We start from the raw sequence: 23,446 nt of genomic DNA, 5'->3' as shown, positions 1-23,446 counted from the left end.
TCCGAAGGGTTTTACACTGCTCGGCCGGCCACAAGCCGATGCCGACAAGAGATCCTCTCCTAAGTGCCTCGAGGAATCTCAACTAACAGATAAGTGCCGCATTTGTGAGGCCTTTAATCAGAGAACAAAGGGGAGCGGGACTTTCATCTCAAGCAGCTCCTGAGGGAGGCAGCTCTTGCTCCTCCGCTCTCGGCGCCGAGCGCTGGTTAGTCTTCAAGGAGCGCTCCCTCGGCACCAGATCGCCGGTACCGCCAAGGCCTCCCGGCACTGGCCCTCGCTGGCTCCAACGTCCACTCGGCATGGTTCTCTCTCCTGGAGGATGAAGAGGCACAATATACTTGCTGCGTCCGAGCCGCCTGCTCCGCAGCCGAGCGCTATGCTCAGTCGGAGCACCCGGCACTGATGTCGGCCGCGGCACCGACAATATCCGCACCATTTACTCTGGCCAGGCAAGAGCCGTCAAGTCCGGTGCTGGAAGGCTCCCCAGTATGAACCGTGGTAGAGCTCGCTGTGAAGCTACGTCCGAGCCGCCTGCTCCGCAGCCGAGCGCTATGCTCACTCGGCTCGCCCAGCACCAATGTCTGCCACGGCACCGACAATATCCGCACCATTAACTCCGGCCAGGCAAGAGCCGTCGAGTCCGGTGCTGGAAAGCTCCCCGGTACGGACCGTGGTCGAGCTCGCTATGAAGCTGCATCCGAGCCGCCTGCTCCACAGCCGAGCACTATGCTCAGTCGGATCGCCCGGCACCGATGTCTGCCGCGGCACCGACAGTATCCACACCGTTAACTCCGGCCAGGCAAGAGCCGTCGAGTCCGGTGCTGGAAAGCTCCCCGGTACGAACCGTGGTCGAGCTTGCTTTTAAGCTGCGTCCGAGCTGCCTGCTCCGCAGCCCGAGCGCTCTACTACGTCGTACTGCCCGGCACCGGTACCTGCTGCGGCACCGACAGTATCAGCACCGTAGACTCTGGACACGCAAGAGCCGTCAAGTCCAGCACCTGAACACTCTCCGGTGCGAGCTGTGGTCGAGCTCACTATTCCCTCCACGCTGGAAACATTTCCACAGCGAGGGAGTTGATGGCAAGGGCAGAGCCTGCGCTGCTTTAACCCCCGACACCACCGGTGCAGGTTATATTGTCTATCCGCGAGCCTGTCTTGCTCACGCCACCCTGCATCGGTACCGCAGAGCAGCACCGTTCCCGATCGCGGTCCCGCAGACGTTCTCGGTCCCGTCACCGCTCGCAGTCTCGGCACCGTTCTCTATTTTGGTACCTTTAGTACTCGCGGCACCGGTCAGCGTCCTGTTCGCTGGCCTGGTACACTCGGTACCGATCCTGCTCCCGGCACTGCCCCAGGCACCGAGACTCCCGTAGCCACTCCTGAACATCGAGCCTCGCGCTCTCGGTCGACCACCCGTCACAGCTCTGGTGGCAGGTCCCGTTCTCAGTACCGGTATGTCTCCCGGTACCGATCCCCGGGGCCGCGTCGAGCGACGTCAGTTAGAGAAGGAGACTCTACCAAAGGCTCTTCAGCTCCTTCAGGGCCATCTAACCATGCATCAGTGTTGCCACGTGCGGACACTTCATATGCGCAGTACTCTGTTTTCCGATGTGCCCTCCAGAGTCTTCCAGGAGACCTATCAGTGGTCCTTCTAGTCACCTTGGGCGTACTACCATGCCAGAGGCATACCGGTGCTCCCATCTCGCTCCGTTCCGTCGGAGCTCTGGATGCCAGAGGCGACAATTAGCCGTCCCCCTCCGACCAGTACGGAGCAAGCCCCGGTTCAGCCACCGGGCTCCCAGATCCCACCGGATCAGGAGGTCGTCCAGGAGCGTGAGCCCACACAGGACCCGCTTGTCCCTGGCCTTTCTTCTGCCTCCTCCCCAGATGAGGCGGGGGCAGGAACATACTCCTCGGGCCCTCCTCTGATCGGAACGCAAGTACATGGTATCATCCAGGGAGTATGAGTACCTTTAGGTACATATCCCCCCCCGCTCCCTTGTCGTCCAGTCCCTCAAGGGGATGGAACGCCATGGCCAGCAGGCACCAACCCCTAAAGCCAAGGAGGCTAGGCGAATGGTCTTACTGGGCCGTAAGATATACTCGGCGGAGGCCCTGCCACTTTGTGTAGCAAACTAGCAAGCCCTGCTTAGCCGCTACTATGGGTGGCGGTGGGCAAATGTACAGAGTCGGTTCTTCAGAACTCCCGTCAAGAGTTCGATGCCCTCCTGGAACAAAGGAAGTCGCTAGCGAGAGCTTCCCTCCAGGCCTCGTTGGATGCAGCTGACTCTGCTGCCATGACTCTGGCCTCAGGTGTTGCCACGAGGCGCATTTCATGGCTCCAGTTATCAAGCCTTCCCTCGCAGCTGCTGCACACTATACAGGACTTGCCCTTCAATGGCAAAGGCCTGTTCTCTGAAAAAACTGGCCCTAGGCTGCAAAGCCTAAAGGGCAACAGGGTCACTTTCCACTCTCTCTCGGCATGCACACGCCGGTGTTTCAGCGCCGACCCTTCCGTCCCCAGCCTCACCGCTCTTACCCTGCGCCTAGACAAAGCCAGGACTTTGCCAGCGGGCGTCGCTTACGCGGTCGTAGGCGTCAATCAGGACCCCAAAGGAGCCAAAATTAGGGTCCTTCTAACCGCCAATGGGGCAAAAGCCTACCCATCCTCGTCCCTCTTAGGGACCCCTCTCATGAGCGATTCCTCTTGTAAGAGGTGCGGACGCTCCTCTTCATTGGAGCTATACAGGAGGTACCTAAGGACGAAACCTAATCCCCTAGGCGAAGGGAGGTCTCAGACCTATCCTAGATCTGCTGGACTCAACAAGTTCACGATGCAGATAAGTTCCGCATGGTACCCAGGGGGACCGTCATCCCATCCTTGGATCCCGGAGACGGGTATGCCGCCCTCGATATGAAGGGCGCGTATTTTCACGTCACCATTTCTCTTCCACAGAGAAGGTACCCCCGGTTTCGGGCCTACCGTCGTTTCCAGAGGAACCACCGGGCCCAAGTTACCAGTCATGTGGACATCGACACGGACCTATTCCTGTGTCTAGGCCTGATGATCAATAGAAAAATCCACTCTGATTCCCACACAGGGAATAGAATTCATTGGGGCCATCCTGGACTCCAGTCTCGCCAGAGCCTGCTTACCTCCGCCTCGGCTGCAGGCGATGGAAACAATTGTACAAGGTCTACGGACCTTCCCGACAACTTTGGCTCGCACTTGCCTAGGTTTCCTGAGTCACATGGCTGTCTACACGTTTGTTTCCAAACATGCCAGGCTTCGCTTCCGTCCACTTCAATCGTGGCTCACCTTGGTGTACCACCCGGGCAGAGATAGCATTCTCATGGTCGTCTCGTTCCCCCTGAGCATCCTAGGCTCCCTCGACCGGGAGTCAGCGCCCTCCCTGGTGTATCCAGGGATGCTGTTCCATTCACTCCTCGGGGTCCCTCATGACAGACACCCCATCTCTCGGCTAGGTGCTCACCTGGGTCAGTTTCGCACTCACGGCCTTCGGTCGGCTCAAGAGCTGGCCTTACACATCAATGTCCGAGAGCTGAGAGCAGTCTGCCTTGTATACCAGGCATTTTCAGCTGACGTATCGCCTCAGCAGATCCTTCCTGTCTCACAAGTGGTCGTTTCCTCCGGACATTATCCATTCCGTTTTTCGGAAGTGGGACTTTCCCCGCATAGCCCTCTTCGCTCTCGTGAGAACGAAAAGATAGAGAAGTTCTCCTCATTCCAAGACCTCTCCCCGAGCTCGATCTTGGAGGTGTTTTCTGATGCCGTGGATGAGCCATCGGCTGTACGCTTTCCACCGTTCCCGCTGGTTCACAGGGTCCTGCCAAAACTCCGCAGGGACAGAGCGCACCTGATCATGATCGCTCCAGCGTAACCCAGGCAGCACTGGTACACCAGGTTGCTACCCCTGTCAGTAGCCAACCCTATTTCCCTGCCTCTTTGCCCAGACCCCATAACGCGGGATCACGGCAAGCTTCACCACCCAGACTGGTAATCCCTGCACCTCACAGCATGGCTGCTGCGTGGCTAAACCTATCCCAGTTGCATTGTTCTGCCTCGGTTCTACAGGATTCTCCTGGGTGGTAGGAAATCTTCCACTCGGTTAACGTATCTGGCAGAGTGGAAGCATTTCTCCTGCTGCTGCGAAACGCACAATGTTTCTCCCGCCAAGGTCCCGATCCAGTCCGTCATGGACTACCTCTGGTCTCTCAAACAGCAGCACCTGGCGCGGTCCTCATTAAGGGCACTCTTGGCAGCCATCTCTCCCTTCCACCCAGCGGAGAGTGGCCGCTCCGTATTCTTACACCTTGTGGTTTCTAGGTTCCTCAAGGGCTTGGAGCGTTATACCCCCCCAGTTGACCCCCGCCAAAACCTGGGTCTTCGACCTGGTTCTAACCAGTTTTATGATTGCCCATTAGAGCCACTGACGACATACTCGCTGACATACCTGTCCTGGAAGAGAGTTTTCCTTGTGGCCTTTCCATAGGCCAGACGAGTCTCCGAGCTTCAGGCGCTCACGATGAACCCACAGTATACTGTGTCTCTCAAGGGCAAGGGCAGTTGTGACCACGTCCGGCCTTCCTCCCTAAAGGTGGTGTCAGCCTCTCATATCATCCAGGATATCTTCCTTCCGGTCTTCTTTCCGAAGCCTCACTTATAGCAAGGAGAGCAACAATTGCCCTCCCTAGACGTCTGTAGGGCATCCGCAATCTATATCGAGCGGGCAAAGCCCTTTCGTAACGCCCCCAAATCTTTGTCGTGCTGGCGTGCCGGACGAGGGGCATGCCTGTCTCCTCCTAGAGGATTTCGTCTTCGATGACGTCGTGCATCCGCACCTCCTGGGGTTTGGCCCATGTTCCATAGAGCCACCTTACTTCACATTCCACCAGGGCTCAGGCTTCTCTGCTGCCTTCCTGGCTCAAGTACCCTTTCAGGGGATATGTCGTGCAACTACCTGGCCCTCGGTCCACACCTTTGCCTCATTGGCCCAAGAGTCCAGAGATGATGCAGCCTTTGGCTCAGCAGTTTTGCATTCTGCAACATCTAGCGCCGACCCCACTGCCTACGTAAGGCTTGGGAATCACCTAACTGGAATGCATAGGAGCAATCACTCGAAGAAGAAAAGACGGTTACTCACCGTTGTAACTGTTGTTCTTCGAGATGTGTTGCTCCTATCCATTCCAGACCCACCCTCCTTCCCCACTGTCGGAGTAGCCGGCAAGAAGGAACTGAGGGGCGGATGGGTCAGCAGGGGTATATATCCTGTGCCATAGCGGCGCCACTCCAGGGGGCGCCCAGCCGACCCACCGAGTGTTGCTAGGGTAAAAATCTTCCGAAGAGCCGTGCACGCGCGGCGCGCACACCTAACTGGAATGGATAGGAGCAACACATCTCGAAGAACAACAGTTACAACGGTGAGTAACCATCTTTTTTAAAATCCTGGAATTTCCCACAAAATACAAATTCTGGTTCCCCTGCATGTCTAACTAGATCATGTGCTCAGCCAGTTTCTCTTACATGGCCAGTTTTTATATCTGTACCTTACTGTGTGATGTCTTTTTCCGCACTCTAACTTCCCATTGAAATCAATATAAATTGTAAGTGAACCGTCATGAGGTCTTGACAATGGAATCTGATCCAACAATTGCTCATTTGTTTTAGATAAAACTGTGTCAGAACATTTTTCGACTTACTCTGGTCTCTTTTTAGTTGATTATTGAGTTCTGTGCACAATTGTAATTTCTAATAGTAATTTTATCAAAACTGCTTTGTCTTTCTCCCCATGGATAGTTTGGTTTTCAGTTGTGGTTGATTGGTTTGAGTCTCCTCTTTTAACTGAGGAAACACACAGGTCAGAGCAATGGTTCTTACATTTCAGTGTGAAGAGTGGTGCTTTCAATAGACAGACATGCTAGACTCAGTCTTGCTCCCACTGAAATGAAAAGGTATTTTCCGTGAGCTTCAGTGGTTGTGGGATTGGGCAAGGGGATGGTGTGGGTGTGTGGGTGTGGGTGTGTGTATATATATATCTGACAAATATGCATATGTTTAGTCAAGGAAAAATGTTTTCTTCTCCACATTCAGAAAGGAAAGAAGATCATTCTGGAGCAGGTAAGATTTCCCCTCTCCCTCCTTATCCATTAGCAAGAGTTTTCTTTTTTTTTTCCCAAAGAGGAACTGTGCATACATTTTTTCCTGAGTAAGTCTGTTTTGACTTCTTGTCAGTTACACTGCACTGCTGGAAGTCCTGTGCAGACTGTAATAAAACATCATTAGAATTTCAAAAATGTACAGATGATTTTGTAGCACCAACAGTGTTGCACCCAACATAAGATAACTCTATTTTGGATCTCAGTATGACTGAAAATAATGAATTAATCACTGATCTGGATATTGGCAGTTACTTATGGACCAGTGATTATCACCCCATCACATTGAATATGGGCAAAGAGAGGGCATTCTCAACCAAATATACATATACTTTAGGCTTCAAATAGGCTAATTTCCCAAAGATAAGGGAAATTATAAACAATGTTGACAGAAATAAAACAGTTAAACAGAAAAAATGTGAAAGAAAACTGGGATTTCTTTAAGAAGAGTCTATAAAATGGTCAAAAAGCCACAATTTGACAATCACGAAAGAGGTCAACGGAGGTGCATCGAATGTCATATGTGCCTTTTTTGCTAATTAATTGTGGCCATGAAGCTTCTTGTTAAATTTATTCGAACAAGAATAGAATTTTGGCTTTCTACTATCTAGGGGGAAGGGCTTTCTACTATCTAGGGGGAAGGGCAGATTGACTAGCAAGTGCATAGTCTCTAGCAATGGGCAATATTTCTGCTACTCAAGAAAGAAAAGATCTCATTAACCCTCTTCAATTTATAATTCCATGGACATAAGCTGAACTGTTTTCTTTTTCTCTCCATTTTTCTTTTGCAGAGGAACTCCAGGAGGAAACTGGTGAGTTTGCCTATTTTACTGAATACTTACAGTTCACAGACCAAACATTGCATCCCCTGTATGGGTTCTAACAGCCCTGACTACAGAAGGGAAGCTCTCATTGCATGGCTCTTGGGTCTGGGAAGAGGAGGGTTCATATAGGGGACTCTGGAATCATGTATGTCATGGATCTGAGACCTCACCAGCAATTTTCAAAGAAGATCCTAACAGGAGAGGTGGAAGGGGAGTCAGGAATGAGAGCAAAAACATCTGTGTTCTCCTGGAACTTAACATATCCTCAGTAGGACAAATCTCTGGATGGGGAGTACAGCAGCACAGAGTTGATACAGCTGTGCTTGAGCTATAGTCCCTGAGGTCATGCTGACACTCCACCTGCTGCCTCAGGGGTGGGAGGAGAATAGTCTTCCCCAAAGAGCTTCCCCCAAACTGGGAACTCATGTCCTGTGCAGAGCACCCAGCGGAGGCTCTTTGACAATCTCCCTGTGAGGGAAGTGTTAATAGTCACAAAGGAATGTTTGCTTGAGAAGGAAATAGAACCCAGGTATTCTGGTTTCTGGCCCAGCGTATTCACTACTACGAAGGGATTTGCAGAAACTTTCCATGGGAATATGTGTATTTCTAAAAGAAATATTTAAAGGGTTTTTGTTAAGAGCCGAACAACTAGGATAAACAACTTATGTAGCATCTTATGCACTTCATGACATCTGTTTTTTACCTCTCCTTTGTTCCTGATATCTTGAACAAAACATCTCTATTCTGTGAAGCCACCTTATCTTGTATTAGATTGGGATGTATCTGTAGTAGGTGTACTGTATTTATGTAAATATCTTGTGCCTAGTACACTAGCAATAACTTTGCCAAGTTCAGATATTTAACAGTGAACATGTAAGCATCTACTTCAATACATGGCCTGACTTTGGTTCACAACCTCTGATTCAGGCCTCAGGTCTTACACCAGGCCCAGTGCTCCAGGCTGTCTCCCTCTCTACTACAGAGGGATGGAGGAGAAAAAGAAAGAAATAAAGGAAGGAAGTGTTTCAGTGAAGTCAAAACTTTCTGTTTCCATCTTCTTAAAATGGAATGTTCTGATTTTTCATTTTGAAATGACTTTCAATTTCTTTTTTGAGACTATGACCCTCACTGACACCTATTCTCCACTGGAGCCTGAACTTTGTCAGCCAACAGGAGGGAGGCTTGTGAGACAGAACATGAACCTGCGCGGGAGGTGGGCTCAGACTGCAGAACTCAATCCTGTGCAAAACCAGAATGGTCCAAACCTCTCAGGTTCCCCAGCTACATGCAAAACCCATTTCTTCGATTCTGCATTTCCCAATTGCTCCCAACCCCTGCATATTTAGTGTGATGTATCTGATAATGTCATGAAAGCTTTGGCAGAGAAAATGAAGTACAACTTTTACCTGGTTTGAAAAATAAGCATTTTATATCATAGTAACATTTCCTGTTCAGAAGCCCTGCAGAAGCAAATCAGTAAGTCTGCACCAGCTTTGTGTCATTTACACTCAGATACATGAGGAAAATGTTACCGCTTAATGTAACATCTGCTGACCCCTATGCCTCTTTCACAGAACAAATTCATGAAGTAATTGTTAAGGTTCCATTTAACTAGACAATCATGTGGGGGCAGAGTGGAGGTGTCAGAAAAAAATGAGCATCACTTAATCCAAGACTTAACCCTTCCTTCAGTGAATTCAGAAGCAAGACTTCCATTGACTACTGGGATTAGGATTGGGCCTCTAATTTGATAACAATAAAGTGCATATGTTGAAATGTCTTTTTTTTTTTTGGCAGCCCGACTCAAGGAGGAAAAGGGTAAGTTGCCTTTGACCTCTGCAGCTTGGAAGGGGAAGGGTCAGCCATTTTCCCATTGATGAAAGTGGTGGAGGCAGGTTTTTATTAACTGTTGAGAGGCCTTTCCCCGGAAGTGAGTGAATTTTGCAATTGAGACTGAGGAGGGGCTGGGTATTTTTTATTGGCAGGTTGTCTCTCTGCTTCTTCAGGGTTGGGTTGTCAGACTGGGGTTGATGAGAGGAAACAAATATTCATTAACCCAATTTCCAGCAAAAACAAAGACAAATAGGTGAGATGCAGAGATGCCAGGGCCAGCTCCAGGCACCAGCGTAGCAAGTAGGTGCCTGGGGTGGCCAATGAAGAGAGGGGTGGCAAGTGCAGCCATTCGGTGGCAATTCGGCGGCGGGGCCATTACTCCCTCTCAGAGCAAAGGACCTGCCGCCAAATTGCCACCATAGAATAAGTGGTGGTAGAGCTGCCGCCGATCGCGAATGTGGCTTTTTTTTTCTTTTTTGCTGCTTGGCGCGGCAAAAATGCTAGAGCCAACCCTGAGAGATGCGTCTCCTTTTGCAAAGCAATGGCCGCATGGCAAAGGTGAGTTTGCTTTGGCTTCTGAGATGGTCACACAGAGTGGGGTTTTATCAGGGAAATGTTTAGCAGCTAGTTCTAGATTCCACCCAGCAATATCTATAACTCTTAAACCACTCTGTGGGGTTTAATACCCTGCCCTTGAGTGGGAAACCTCTGCTGAGAACTTCAGGGACCTTCACTGTATCCTCCACTGATGAGCAGAGTTCTCCCCTCACATAGCAAACGCAGAGCATCCTAGAATCACGTCAAAGCTAAAAAGTCTGCTGGAAACCAGGCCTCCTGCTCAGGGGTCCCTTGCCTTTGTGCAAGAAGAGTGCCCTGGCCTCCTATGCCCTGGCACTTCAATGCTGAGGGTACTGTTCCCCTCCATGCCTGGAATCTCCAGGAGAAGCTGTTAACACCTTGAAGTACCATCGCTCTTGGATCTCCCCAGGGCAGTGCAGTTCAGCAACCCATTCACTGTTCCTGACACACAGCTCTACCTATTTGACACACATTGTGTGTGGTGGGAATAGGTGCAATTTCTGTCTCAGCAGGGCTGCACCCCTTTCCCTGGAGCACACAAAACCCCTTCAGTAGGAAAGTGTTGGCTAGACACCGGGCCAGCAGGCATTGGGAAGTTCTTAACTAGGACTGTGGATGCTATAATACTATACAAATACAAATACTATATTTGGCTGTGATGCTAGAATACTGTGTGCAGTTACAGTATCCCCAACTGAAGAGGGAAGTTGTTAAACTGGAGAGGGTTCAGAGAAGAGAACCAGAATGACTAAGGGATTAGATAACATGTATTATAGTGATAGACTCAAATAGACTGATTATGCTCTATAAGTATGTAGATAGAAACAAATATTTGATAATGGGCTCTTTAGTCTAGCATAGAATGGTCTAACAAGATCCAATGGCTGGAAGTCAAACTGGAAAGAAGTTGTACATTTTTAAAAGTGAGGGTGATTAGCCGTCATAACAATTTACCACGGTTTGTGGTGGATCCTCCATCACTGGAAAATCTTCTTCACTAAAAGATCTGCTCTAATACGAACATGAATCATTTTGGAGAAGTTCTCTGGACCATGTTATAGATGATGAAAATGCATCCTTCTGGCCTTAGACACTATGATGTTCATTGTGTCATCTGCTTCCTCACAGCTATTCTCCAATAAAGACAATACAGGTTTCAATATTTTAACTGTTAGTTACCTTCCTCTTTGGTCATATTATGGCAAAAGCTGCTGTCATTATTATTAAACATTTGTTTCTTTCTTAGGAGACTTGGAGAAGAGAATAAGTAAGTCTGTGTCCGTTTTCTTCTGTGTGCTGCTCTACTGTTGTCTTGTATTATTTATTTTTAAATTTTAAAATATAAATTTATTAATAGTTTTGTATTATTATTAGATCTCCCCCCTCTTTCCTGTTTTGGATAGAGCAGATTACTTGGCTTGTTTTGTCAATAGCATTTGTTGCTTGTGAGCAGTGCTGCTCATACATGGTTGAAATTTAAATAGACTCACCCACTTTTGTTTTGTGTTCTCCAAGAACCATAACAGTCCTACAAAGAGACACAGTATGACAGGCAATGTACAAATTGAAAGGACTCTGCATTGAAATGGCAAATGGAATGCAGCTCATAATGTAAATGGTGTTACTGCCTATTTCATAGCAGATCCCATATTATCCATGTCATATTTGCCTCTTTTGCTAATTAGTTGTTGCCATGAAGCTTAATCTTAAATTTATTAAAGCAAAAATAGAATCTTGTCTATGTACTCTCTAGGGAGATAGGAATGGGACTAGCCCACAAATTAAATAGCTAGCTCACTACCCAATGCCAATATTTATGCTAATCAATGGATGATCTCAGCAGCAAGATGGAGCCTGGAGTCACCTGGGCAAGCCACACATCCATGCATGACTCAGTTCTTTACAGGCCAGTGCCATTGTTCACAGGTTAGTTCCCAGGAAAGCTCAGATGTGGATTGGTGTCTCCCAAAATTCATTGTCAGCTAAGTGTTTCTTGACTGGGCACTTACTGAGAAGCTGACCAAAATCTTCACTGAGGCTACTTGGAATCAAAACACATTGATATACAAGTATATAGCCAATATTCATAACTTCAACTACAAAAATGATACACACATACAGACAGCATAATCATAACCAGCAAACCCTAATCTTGTTTTAGACACCTTAGTTGACCCCCTTTATACATTATTTGGTGCCACTACAGGACCTTGGTTGCAACAATGATCTATACGTTCACAGTTTATGTCAATAACGTCACAGTAGAAATTACTGTATTATCGTCAATTATTCATGCAACTCTGAAGCCCCTTCTGTCCACAGAGGGACACTGTTTGATAATCACCTGAAGTGAAGAACACACAGGGACACTCCTCAAAGAAGAAGAGAAGGTTACTCACTCTGTGCAGTAACTGAGGCTCTTTGAAATGATCTGCCTGGGATGCTCCACTACCCATCCTCCTTCTCCTCTCTACTTCAGAGTTCAATCTATGGACCAAGTGGTAGAGAAGGGAGAGACCTAGACGCTCCCCATCTTCCTCTGCATCCAGACTTCCTGAAGGAGAACCATTCAAGGAGCAGGAGGAGAGACTAGAGGAGGAAACTTCACCTCTAACCAACATCTCATCATCTTCACTGGACGAGGCAGTCATGCCAGCCCCCTCTACCTCCAACATCTGTTGATGATTTCAAACAATTTCAAGAATTGCTCAAATGAATAGCAGGTTCTCTCCAGGTCAAATTGGAGGAAATGTGAGAATCACAACACAAGTCACTGGTCGTATTGCAGACCTCTACATCAGCCAAGGTCATGCTTTCTATCAGTGACGCCCTATTAAATCCAGCCAAAGTGGTCTGGCAGCCATTATACCTCCCATATGTCAGAGGACTGACAAAAAGCATTATGTCTCCTCAAAGGACATGGACTTCTTTCACATCCCACACTGAACTCAATGGTGGTCAATGCAGTGAATGAAAGAGGGAGACAATATCACTCCAAGATAACCACCTGTGCTAAATAATGGATGAGGATAGATCTGTTCGGATGTAAGGCAACTCTACAATTCAGAATTTCATATTATGAACTGCTTATGTCAAAGTATAATCTCACAAACTCCTCTAAGTTAAGCAAATGTATTGAATACATTCTGGAGGACAAAAAGGAACAGTTCCAGGCAATCATAGTGGAGGGTCAACTACTGGCATGAATGGCACTACAATCATCCTTGGCTGTGGCTGACACAGCTGCTTTGTCCATAACAACATCAGTGGTCATGAGATGGGCTTCATGGCTACACCTGTTGGGATTCCTGAAGGAAGTGCAAGCCACAGTAGAGGATCTCCCATTCAAAGCTCCAAACTATTCACCAAGCAGACTGATGAATCCCTCCATTCCCTAAAGGATTCAAAAGCAACATTGAAACCACTCAGCATTTATACACAGCACAGAGAGAAAACCAGGTAGATCCCACCCTACCCTGAGATATTGACCTCTGGCTTTCCTCCCACCTCAACAACACTATGATCTGCAGTGGAGATTACAGAGATCTCCTTCTACACATAGACAGTTCCCATCACAATTGTCTACATCTTATGTGTCTGTTTAAAAAAATGTTTTTGGGGAAAGAAAAACAAAGCATTTCAGTGAGAAAAAACTTTCCTTTTTTAATGCATTGAAATGGAAATTTTTTATTTTTTTCATTTCAACATTTTATTCATATTGAAAATTTCAAAATGAGAACAAAATGTTTCAATTTTATCAAAATAGAATGTTTTGGTAGCAATCCAGTGGGGGCGAAGGACCTCCATGACTTTAAGATTAAGCTGGATAAGTTTATGGAGGGGATGGTATGATAGGATAACGGGTTTAGTCAATAGGTCAATAACATGCCACAATGGTAATTAGTACAAAGGGTCAATGATAGGATATTGTTAGCCTTTTTCCAGAGGGTCTGGCTGGAGAGTCTTGCCCGCATGCTCGGGGTTCAGCTGATCGCCATATTTGGGGTCGGGAAGGAATTTTCCTCCAGGGTAGATTGGCAGTGGCCCTGGAGGTTTTTTGCCTTCCTCCGAAGCATGGGGCAGGGGTCGCTTGCTGGTGGATTATCTGCTACTAGAAGTCTTTAAATCATGATTTGGAGCATTCAACAGCAGAGTCAAGGGAGATAATTATTTCAGGAGTGGGTGGATCGGCTTATGTGGCCTGCATCTTGCAGGAGGTCAGACTAGATGATCATAATGGTCCCTTCTGATCTTGAATTCTATGATTCTATGATTCTATGAGGTCTGTGCTGGCATCAGGACCCTCCACAGCTCTGGATCTAACCACTCTCAGCTGCCTTCCACCTCTGAAGTGGCAGATGACAGACCCTGGGAGTCTGATTCTCCCTCAAAAAGGGAGGTTGTTCTATGTCTCAGGAACCACCTGGAAAGAGGACTCTCAAGACAGATTGGGGAAATGGGAGATTCATCATCTCCATCCTCAGAGACAGCCTCGAGATAACTGCATGGTACCCAAGGTGGTACCCAGGTATCCAGGGTTGTATCAGGCAGTTGGCACTGCCTCTTTTGGTGCTTTCAACCATGCAGGTCCACATGGCAGCAATGGACTTGCTTTGTTTGTCCATGCCAACCTCACCACTACCTCAGGAGTCAGTGGGACTATCGATACATCTGTTATTCCAGGCCCTTCAACTTCTTCAATTGAGTCCAATGTGGATGCCATCAACATTCTTGGTACTGGTGATTCAATAGACACTATCTTCGGCACAGTGATAGGGAGAGAACAGTTCCCCCACACACACACAAAAAATGGGGCACCCATATCCTCTGCAGAGCATCCACGATTCCTCTCCCTCTATGTGGAAGAAGAGCTCAGATAGCTCTGCAGAGCTGCAGTTCCTTACCTGGATCTCAAAGCCCCTTGAACTCCACACTTTTCCCCATTCCACATAAATAGCTGTAAGATTAATCATCCAAACCGTAAACCATCATCACAGTAAATTCTTCCAGCTCTCTGGCTATCAATTTCTCTAGCTCTTTTTAAATTTAAGTCATCATGGATTTTGCACAATTTAATTCATTTACTGGGTAATCTTTGATGCATGGTACCAAGGAAAACACTGAACAAGAGTTTAAAAGGCTGTAATAATTGTTTTTGTTTTTTTCCAGATGAAATGAAGAAGGAATTAGGTGAGTGAAGACCTATGTACACCCTTGCTGGTGTCCCCACTCCCATTGCTTGGATATTTGGAGAGAGGGGCCATTTTTCCTGTATCTCCTCCATCTCCCTGGATTCTTCTGATGGAGAAGGAGATCCTGACAGTACATTTTCTTCCCCATACATAGCATGGAATACAGGTGCTCCAGGCAGACACATTGCAGCTCCCCACACTGCTCACACATACCCGGCAGCACGGGAGATGTAGCCTGATCTCTGTTGTCTGTCTCTTTGACAGCCATATATGGGGTCCAAAACACCTCAATAGCCACAGCTGGAGTGTCACTGTTTTAGAGTATGTCTGCACAGCAGCTGGGGTGTGTAATTCCCAGTGCAAGTAGACACACGCCTGCCAGCTCTGCTCGAGTTAGCATACTAAAAATAGCAGTGTAAGTGCAGTGAGACAAGTAGCAGCTCAAACTAGCTGCATGAGTACGTACCTAGGGGTCAGGTGGATTGGACTCATGCAGCTAACCCTAGCCAGTATGGTCACTCTGCTATTTTTAGTGCACTAACTCAAACAGAGCTGGCACATGTTTGTCTATCCATGCTGAGTATTACACCTCCCAGCTGCAATGTCAACACACGTTGGAGGGAATTGTCCTTCTATGTCCTGCCTAGTTGGAGCTGGATTGCTGTGAATACAGCCTCTGGTGGTTGGAAACACTGTGTGTGTGGATGGGAAAGTTCATTTTCTGTTCAAGTGATAGGGGAATGTGTAAGAGGGAGTTAGAAACAGATCGAAGCCCAGGAGAGCGGGGAACATGGAGAGGTGATGCATTGACTGGAGGTTCAAGACAGACAGAGCAGGTCTCAGCCAGAGCAGGACTTGAATCCTGGTTTCTAATCTTAGCTCAGAACAAGCAACATGCATGTGTGTGTGTGTGTGTGTGAGAGAGAGAGAGAAAGAGAGAGAGAGCATTCAATGGCCATGTTTGTCTATATTAACTCCTGCAAAAGGAATCACCCCCTACTCCATCTGGCATCCTCACTTTCCCTCAGTCTGGAACTTCCCCGCTGCTGGAGGGAGGAAATCTACAGTCAATGCCTCTCTTAATTCAATGTCTGTTGTTTTCTTACTTTCATTTCAGACTGGAGAAGGGCTCAGAACAATTCAGGTAAGAAAATACACAGCACATGGATGGGAGGTGCTAATACTATGGCGATAGATGCAGCGTGAGGACCTCAATATATTAGAATCTATTCCATTATTAAAGAAATCAGCAGATTTGATACTATAATCAAACTAGAAACACAACCTGTTTTATCAGAGACACAGCTCCTAAGGTCCTTCTCAGCTCCTAAACTAATTTTAGGGCCTGATTCTGACTTTATTTACACCAATTTCACACCATTGTAACTTGACTGACTTGCATGGAGTTACTCCTGAATTACAGCAGTCAGTTCAGAATCAGCCCCAGGGAGAGATTTCCCTGAGCGATGACAGATGGTGTAATTTTCCAAAACATCTAAGTGGTTTCAGAGCACAAATCTCATTGCAACTCAATGGGGCCTTGTACAGGCAAGTCTTATCTTACAGGCAAGTTCCGTTCCGCGGTTAGCACGTAAAGCAAAAACTGCGTATAGGCAAAATTACATCCCCAAACCCTTTAAATCCCAGCCCACAGCTCCGGTGGCCGGGCCGGGGCCAGCATTTAAAGGGCTCCACCGGGCTCCCTGCCGCAGTGGGGAGCTGGGAGGAGCCCTTTAAATCCCGGCCGCCGGAGCTGCGGGCTGGGATTTAAAGGGATCCACCAGCAGCGTGCCAAACCCGCCTGCGGCTGCAGCGGCAGCATGAAGCTCCAGTGCCGAGGCTTCAGGCTTCCAGTTGCCTGCCTCGCTCATGGCACCCATCGGCACCACGACGAACGTGGTGCCGACATACCAGGACCTCCCTGAGGCACCGCAGCCTGCTATTAATAGCACGGCACCGGTTCCGGCACCGGCATTGACAGCGATGTCTGGCACTGAGCCAAGAGTCAGAACTCCGGGACAGACCCGGATTCCCTCACAGCAGTTCTATCATCTTCAGCCTTCACCTTCAGCTGCCTCAGCGCTGCAGTTTACCCAGTCAAGCGATCTCTTAGTGTCACCTGTGCTGCAGTCACCCTTGCTTAAGGAATGCTTCTCCCCTATGAATGATTCAGGGTCCGAACAGCCTTCCTCCAGGAGGAACCTGAAATACAGGGTGATTTTTCAATGTATACAGACTCCCATCCTTCGACCCCTGTCACCCGTGGGCACAGGAAAATTATCTCAGCCTATCCTCAAGATCCTGCCTCCTGGTATGTTAATCCCTGGATGGCACCACCTATGCCCTTCCCACCACCATGGCAGTATTGGGCCTCATGGGCATCTTTTCCTCGGCAGCACACCCGCTACTCCACTTTGACGAGTCGCGGCACTTGCTTAGCACCACCAGACAAACGTCCAATCGATATGACATGCATGGCAGCACCCTCCCACTTGCAGGATCAATCAACTCCTGCTCCTGACCCAGTAGTGACTGAAGTAATGCCTGAAGAAGCTTTACTTCTCTCCCCTCAAATGTCTTCAGATGATTTTTCGAAATTCCAGGACCTTTTAAAAGGGTTGCTAGCGAGCTTAGAATCAATTTAGAGGAAGTCCCTGACCAACAACATGAGTTAACAGACATCCTGCAACCCTCTTCTTCGTCCAGAGTGGCATTACCAATCAATGCAGCCCTTCTGGAACCCGTTAAGTCCATCTGGCAGGCTCCAGCCACAAGCCAGCCTACCTGCAAACAAGCGGACCGTAAATACTTCATTCTCTCTAAGGGCTCTGCATTCCTTTTCTCACATCCTGCGCCAACCTCCCTGGTAGTGGACGCAGCCAACCAAAGGAACAAACAACAATATTTCCGCTCCACCCCAGCCAACAAGGAAAGCAAACGCTTGGACCTCCTTGGTCGCAAAGTGTATGCCTCTTCAACCTTACAATTTCGAATTGCCAATTATACTGCAGTTCTTGCAAAGTATGACCACAGAAACTGTAACAAGTTCATGGACTTTACTGAAAACATTTCAGATCAAAAGAAACAGCAATTCACAGCTCTAGTCTCCAAGGGCCAAATCATATCACGCACGGCTCTTCAAGCAGCTCTGGATGCAGCTAATAGCTCAGAAAGATCCACCGCTACTGCAGTGGTCATGCGCCGAGGTTCATGGCTCTCCTCTTCCTCTTTTCCTCATGAGGTTCAAAGTACCATAGAGGATCTTCCTTTCGATGGTGATAAACTCTTTGCTTCCACCACGAATGATGTGCTTCACTCAGTGAAGGATTCAAGGGCAACCCTCCGGTCTTTAGGAATCCAACCCCCACGACCAGAAGGCGACAGTACAGATATCAACCTTACCACCGTCCACGCTACCCCCCATATACACAGCATTTCAATAGCTCTCAGGAACAGCAACAGCAACACCAGAGATCCAGATATCAGCGTCATAGCCCCAATTCTTCCGGGGTGCCTCAACTTCCTCCAACTAATAAGCAGATTTGAACCTTTGGTCGAGGTCTCGTAAACATCGTCTCGACTTCAGCGTATGCACTGCCTACAACTATCTTTGGACACCGCCTACAGACATTTTTTCACCAATGGCAGGACATTACCACCAACAAGTGGGTTCTAGAGGTCGTCACAACTGGGTATTCTATCCCCTTCCTCTCCTTACCTCCTACCAACCCACCTTCCCCATCCCCCTTCAGGGACCCCTCTCACGAGCTACCCCTCCGGCAAGAAGTGCAACATCTCCTTCAACTGGGGGCTATAGAACTTGTGCCCGAATGCCACAAGGGGAAAGGATTCTACTCCCATTATTTCTTAACAGAAAAGAAAACTGGAGGATGGCAACCGATCGTCGACCTCAGGCGGCTCAACAAATTTATCAAAAAGCAGAAGTTCAAGATGGTTACTGTCACCACCATAATTCCAACGCTGGAGCAGGGCGATTGGTTTTCAGCCCTCGACCTACAAGATGCCTATTTTTACATCACTATCCAGCCAGCCCACAGTCTTGTCCTTCGTTTTACCCTCGGCTCAATGCACCTCCAATACAGAGTTCTACCCTTCGGCCTTTCCACTGCCCCCCGAGTTTTCTCCAAGCTCCTAGCGGTAGTCACTGCCTACCTCAGGAAAAAAGGGGTCATAATATTCCCTTACCTCGATGATTGCCTTCTCAAGGCTTCCGCGTTCGATGAAGCTCTCCAAATCACACAACTCACCATCGATTGCTTCCTATCTCCTGCAAATAAACAGAAACAAATCCACATTATGTCCTACCCAACACCTGGAGTTTATAGGAGCGGACCTCGACTCCGGAACAGGGCTGGCATCTCTCCCACCTGACCGATTCAATACCATAAAACTGCTGGCTACAAAACTTCACAACAGCCCCCAGGTCACCGCCCAGGACTGCCTCCAACTACTAGGGCACATGGCCTCATGCACCTTTGTGGTCCAAAATGCACGTCTCTACATGAGGTGCTTCCAAGCTTGGCTAGCCACGGTTTACAAACCGAACGTGCACTCGCTAAACAAACCTCTGGCCATACCCTTCCAAGTAAAAGACTCTCTCCTATGGTGGACAGTCCCCTCCAACCTCTGCTCCGGAGTCCCCTTCCTCCAGCCCTCCCCAACTCTGATAATGGCTACCGACGCATCTCTCACAGGCTGGGGTGCCCACATCTCTCACCAAACAGTCCACAGGCTATGGTCTCCCCTTGAGACCTCCCTGCATATAAATGTTCTAGAACTTTGAGCTATACGAAATGCCTGCCACCACTTCCTACCACTAGTCAAGAATCAGCATGTACGCATAATGACAGACAACATTGCCTGCATGTTCTACATAAACAGGCAAGGAAGGGCTCGCTCCCACTCTCTTTGCTAAGAGGCCATAAAACTCTGGAATTGGTGCCTTGCGAACCATATCCGCATATCAGCTGCCTATCTCCCCAAGGTGATGAATGCCACTGCGGATGAGTTAAGCAGACGTTTTCCCTGGGAGCACAAATGGGAGATAGACGAGGGAATCATTTACAACATATTTCACACTTGTGGTCATCCAACCATAGACCTCGTTGCAACTGCGAAAAACACGAAATGCCTCAATTTTTGCTCCAGGGCGGGACTGGGCAAACACTCCCTCAGAGTGCCATGGCACCAGGACTTACTTTATGCAATTCCCCCAATACCACTTCTCAACAGGGTCCTCATAAAGATATGAACAGACCTTGCCAGGGTGATCTTGATTGCACCTTCATGGCCGAGACAACCGTGGTTCCCTTTCCTCACCAGAATGTCAATTCGACCACCAATCTCGCTGCCTCTCATCCCGAACCTTTTATCGCAGCAACTAGGCCGGCTTCTTCACCCCAATCTTTCCATGCTTCATCTCAAAGCCTTGTACCTGCATGGTTCTCCCAAAACGAACTAGCTTGCTCTGACCAAGTTCAAACAGTGCTCCTACACAGCAGAACACAATCTACCCATACCACCTATCTCTGAAAGTGGAAGCAATTCACTGAATGGTATTAAACTAAACAACTTTCTCCTACATCCGCACCCCTCCCTGCATACTCGAATACCAATTGGACATCAAGTAAGCCGGCCTTTCTTTCAGCTCCATCAGAGGCCACTTAGCTGCCATCACAACCTTTCATGATACAATCGACAATACCTCAGTCTTTGCTCATCCCATCACCAAGCGTTTCCTTAAAGGACTCAAAACCCTATACCCAGACATTAAGCCACCTATCCCTCCATGGGATCTTCACTTAGTATTTTCCTGTCTAACTCATCAACCCTTTGAGCCCTTAGCCACCTGCTCCCTACTACACCTCTCGATGAAAACAGCTTTTTTGGTCATGATCACCTTCGCCAGACGGGCAGGAGAAATAGCAGCCCTCATGGCAGATCCACCATATACTCTCTTTTTCAAGGACAAGGTTACCCTGAGGCTACACCCCAAATTCCTTCCAAAAGTTCACACCTCATTCCACATTAATGAGCCAATACATCTACCAACTTTCTTCCCGAAACCACATGCAAACTCTTTCGAAGCTACAGTGCACATGCTGGATGTGCACAGGGCCTTGTCCTTCTATTTGGACAGAACCAAACCCTTCAGAAACTCTTCTAGACTTTTTGTCTCCATCGCGGAGTGCTCCAAAGGCATGCCTATCTCTTCCCAGAGACTTTCAAACTGGATCTCCGATTGCATACGATTCTGCTATCGGATAAAAAATGTTACACCTCCAGCATCCATCAGAACCCATTCCACTAGATCTGTATCTACCTCTGTAGCCTTCTTACGTAAAGTGCCATTGACTGACATCTGTAAAGCAGCCACTTGGTCCTCCGAACACACATTTGTTAAACACTATGCCCTTTCTCAGGGCCCTCTCTCTGCCACATGATTAGGCAGAGCAGTATTATCTACTGCATTCCTACCAGATCCGAAGTCCCTACCTCCTTGAGGTATACTGCTTCTAAGTGTCTTGGAGTGGAGCACCCACAGGGACATCTCTCTCGAAGAAGAGGAGGTTACTCACCTTGTGCAGTAACTGATGTTCTTTGAGATGAGTGTCCCTGTGGGTGCTCCACTACCCACCCTCCTCCCCTCTACTTTGGAGTTGGGGTAGCCTCCATTGTAGAGAAGGAACTGAGGGAACCGGCTGCGCATGTTCACTAAGAGGTATACTCAGAGCCGGGGGAGCATGCTCTGTGTATGTGTGGCTGGTACGAGTACTGCTGCAGAAATCTCCGCTCAAAGGTGCAGGGATGTACTGACACCTGGAGTGGAGCACCCACAGGGACACTCATCTCGAAGAACGTCAGTTACTGCACAAGGTGAGTAACCGCCTCGTCCTGATTCCAGGTATGATTAGTAGATAAACTTTAGTCTAATGAGTAATTATAATGTGCAGGAGAAGGCTCATAGTGTATATTTCCCTCCTATTCCATTGTATGCTGGCATTATAGGAGTGTGGGTCTCAAAAAGAAAACTCTCTTCCTATAGATGACATCAGTCTTCATGGAGTCATGGCCCACCCCAACATCTCCATTGCTGACAATAAGAAGAGTTTTACACATGAAGCCTAACCTCAACAAGTTCCACCAAATCCAGAGAGGTTCAATTCGACCGTCTGTGTGTTGGGCTCTGAAGAATTCTCCTCTGGAAAGCAGTACTGGGAAGTGGAGGTTGTGAGCAGCACTGACTGGGACCTGGAGATGGCCAGAAAGTCAATACAGAGAAAAGGAAAACTTTCCTTCTCCCCTAAAGAGGGATTCTGGGCTATGGGTCTGAGTGGGAGAGATTATTGGGCAAAAACAGACCCATAGACCCGAGTCATAGTGCAGAAAAAGCCTAAGTTACCAAGAGGGGCAGGTGACTTTTTTCAATGTAACTGACATGTCTGTGTTGTTTACATTTCATGATTGTTCATTCTCAGGAGAGGTTTATCCATTCTTTAAATATTCACACAAAGAAACAAAAATGAGAACTTGTTAAATTAAAGACACTGATGCTGATTTTATACTGGTGTAACTGAAATCAAGGTTTTCATGAATGTATTTTAATGTAAGAAAGCTGTTTGTTTGTTTTTTTAAATGTACATCGTCATGCTGTCTTCATTACATGTTTTGCAATAAAATGTTTTCATTTCTTATATTTTTTTGCATGTGATTTTTGTCCAATACAATATTTGACTAGCACAGTGTTTCTGGGGAATTTGATGCAGATGTTAAAAAGAAGAAAACACCATCCTCTCTCACATTTCCTTATTGGCATCTTCGCCTCAGAGTCAAAATAAGAATCTCATTGCTAATTTCAGCATTTTCCTCTATAATAAAAGATAGATAACATGGATATCTCACTAATAACCATATTTTGGGACGGTATCATACTGTATTATGAAGTTGCAGTGGCTGGAATAAAATTTAGACTTAAGATAGATTTCCGCTATAAACAGAATGTTTACACACCCAACTCCCCCATAAAGTTATCCAATCTTCCTGACACTTCCCAGCAAGACAGAATTCTTCTGGGAATTCATTCAAAGTGAATTAAGCTAAATTGATTATATTCTGTGGTCTGGTCTACACAACAGCCCTATGTCTGTCTAACTATGTCACACTGGGGTGTGAAAATTCCATACCCTGGAGCCATGTAGTCATAATGACGTTAACATCCTGTAGACGTCCGCTATCGGGGTCACCCCTCTCCGGCGCGGCTGGGAGCCAGGCTGCCTCACTACATGAGTCTGCTAAGTTGATGAGTTAGCCTGGTGGGGCAGGAAACAGTCAGGGGCTCAGGCCCTCCGGCAAGGGATGAGCAGAGAGTTCCGTATTAAGCCCAGGCCCTGGGTCAGAGCGGGGCAGCAAACAACAGTTCAGGGCTCAGACCCTCAGGCAGGGGCTGAGCAAATAGTTCAGTATTAGGTAGCCCAGGCCCTAGGGCAGGGCAGGGCAGCAAACAACAGTTCAGGGCTCCTGGTCCTGAGCGTCAGGGCAAGGGGGAGACTGCCACCCGTGAGTGGGGTGACCGGGGGGATGCAGGCCCGCCCACTCCTCTGCGTCCCAGCCCGGGGCCCTAACAGCGGCAGGCTGCCTGCTGCTGTGTCAGTGGGGATCCTGGCCACAACATGCTGACATCAGCTCTGGGTGTGCTGCAGCCAGACTAGGGTCGGCTGCCCCTGGCTACTTCCAACCTCCCCCTCTAGCAGTACTTGTGTCTCATCGGCGTCTTCCCTGGCGTCAAGCACCATGGGCTCCTCGGGGTACTCCCCGAGCAGC

The 23,446-nt window shown here is 48.1% G+C and overlaps 1 protein-coding gene across 1 annotated transcript in view; it reads left to right on the top strand.

The window, feature by feature from the left end:
- The window catches only part of LOC120388169 (putative uncharacterized protein DDB_G0287113), a 41,557-nt gene extending 19,353 nt beyond the window's left edge, over nt 1-22,204 (top strand). Inside the window, exons 10-16 of the mRNA XM_039509804.1 lie at nt 6,113-6,139; nt 6,969-6,989; nt 8,799-8,819; nt 10,660-10,680; nt 14,583-14,603; nt 15,723-15,749; nt 21,672-22,204. Of these exons, the coding sequence (XP_039365738.1) occupies nt 6,113-6,139; nt 6,969-6,989; nt 8,799-8,819; nt 10,660-10,680; nt 14,583-14,603; nt 15,723-15,749; nt 21,672-21,754 (221 nt within the window). The 3' untranslated portion in view covers nt 21,755-22,204. The remainder of the gene's footprint in view (nt 1-6,112; nt 6,140-6,968; nt 6,990-8,798; nt 8,820-10,659; nt 10,681-14,582; nt 14,604-15,722; nt 15,750-21,671) is intronic.
- The last annotated feature ends 1,242 nt before the right edge of the window (nt 22,205-23,446 follow it).

This window comes from Mauremys reevesii, linkage group 22 (assembly GCF_016161935.1).
Source record: "Mauremys reevesii isolate NIE-2019 linkage group 22, ASM1616193v1, whole genome shotgun sequence".
Classification (NCBI taxonomy): domain Eukaryota; kingdom Metazoa; phylum Chordata; order Testudines; family Geoemydidae; genus Mauremys; species Mauremys reevesii.
Note: the sequence above shows the minus strand (reverse complement) of the source record. Positions and strands in the feature narration are given on the sequence as shown.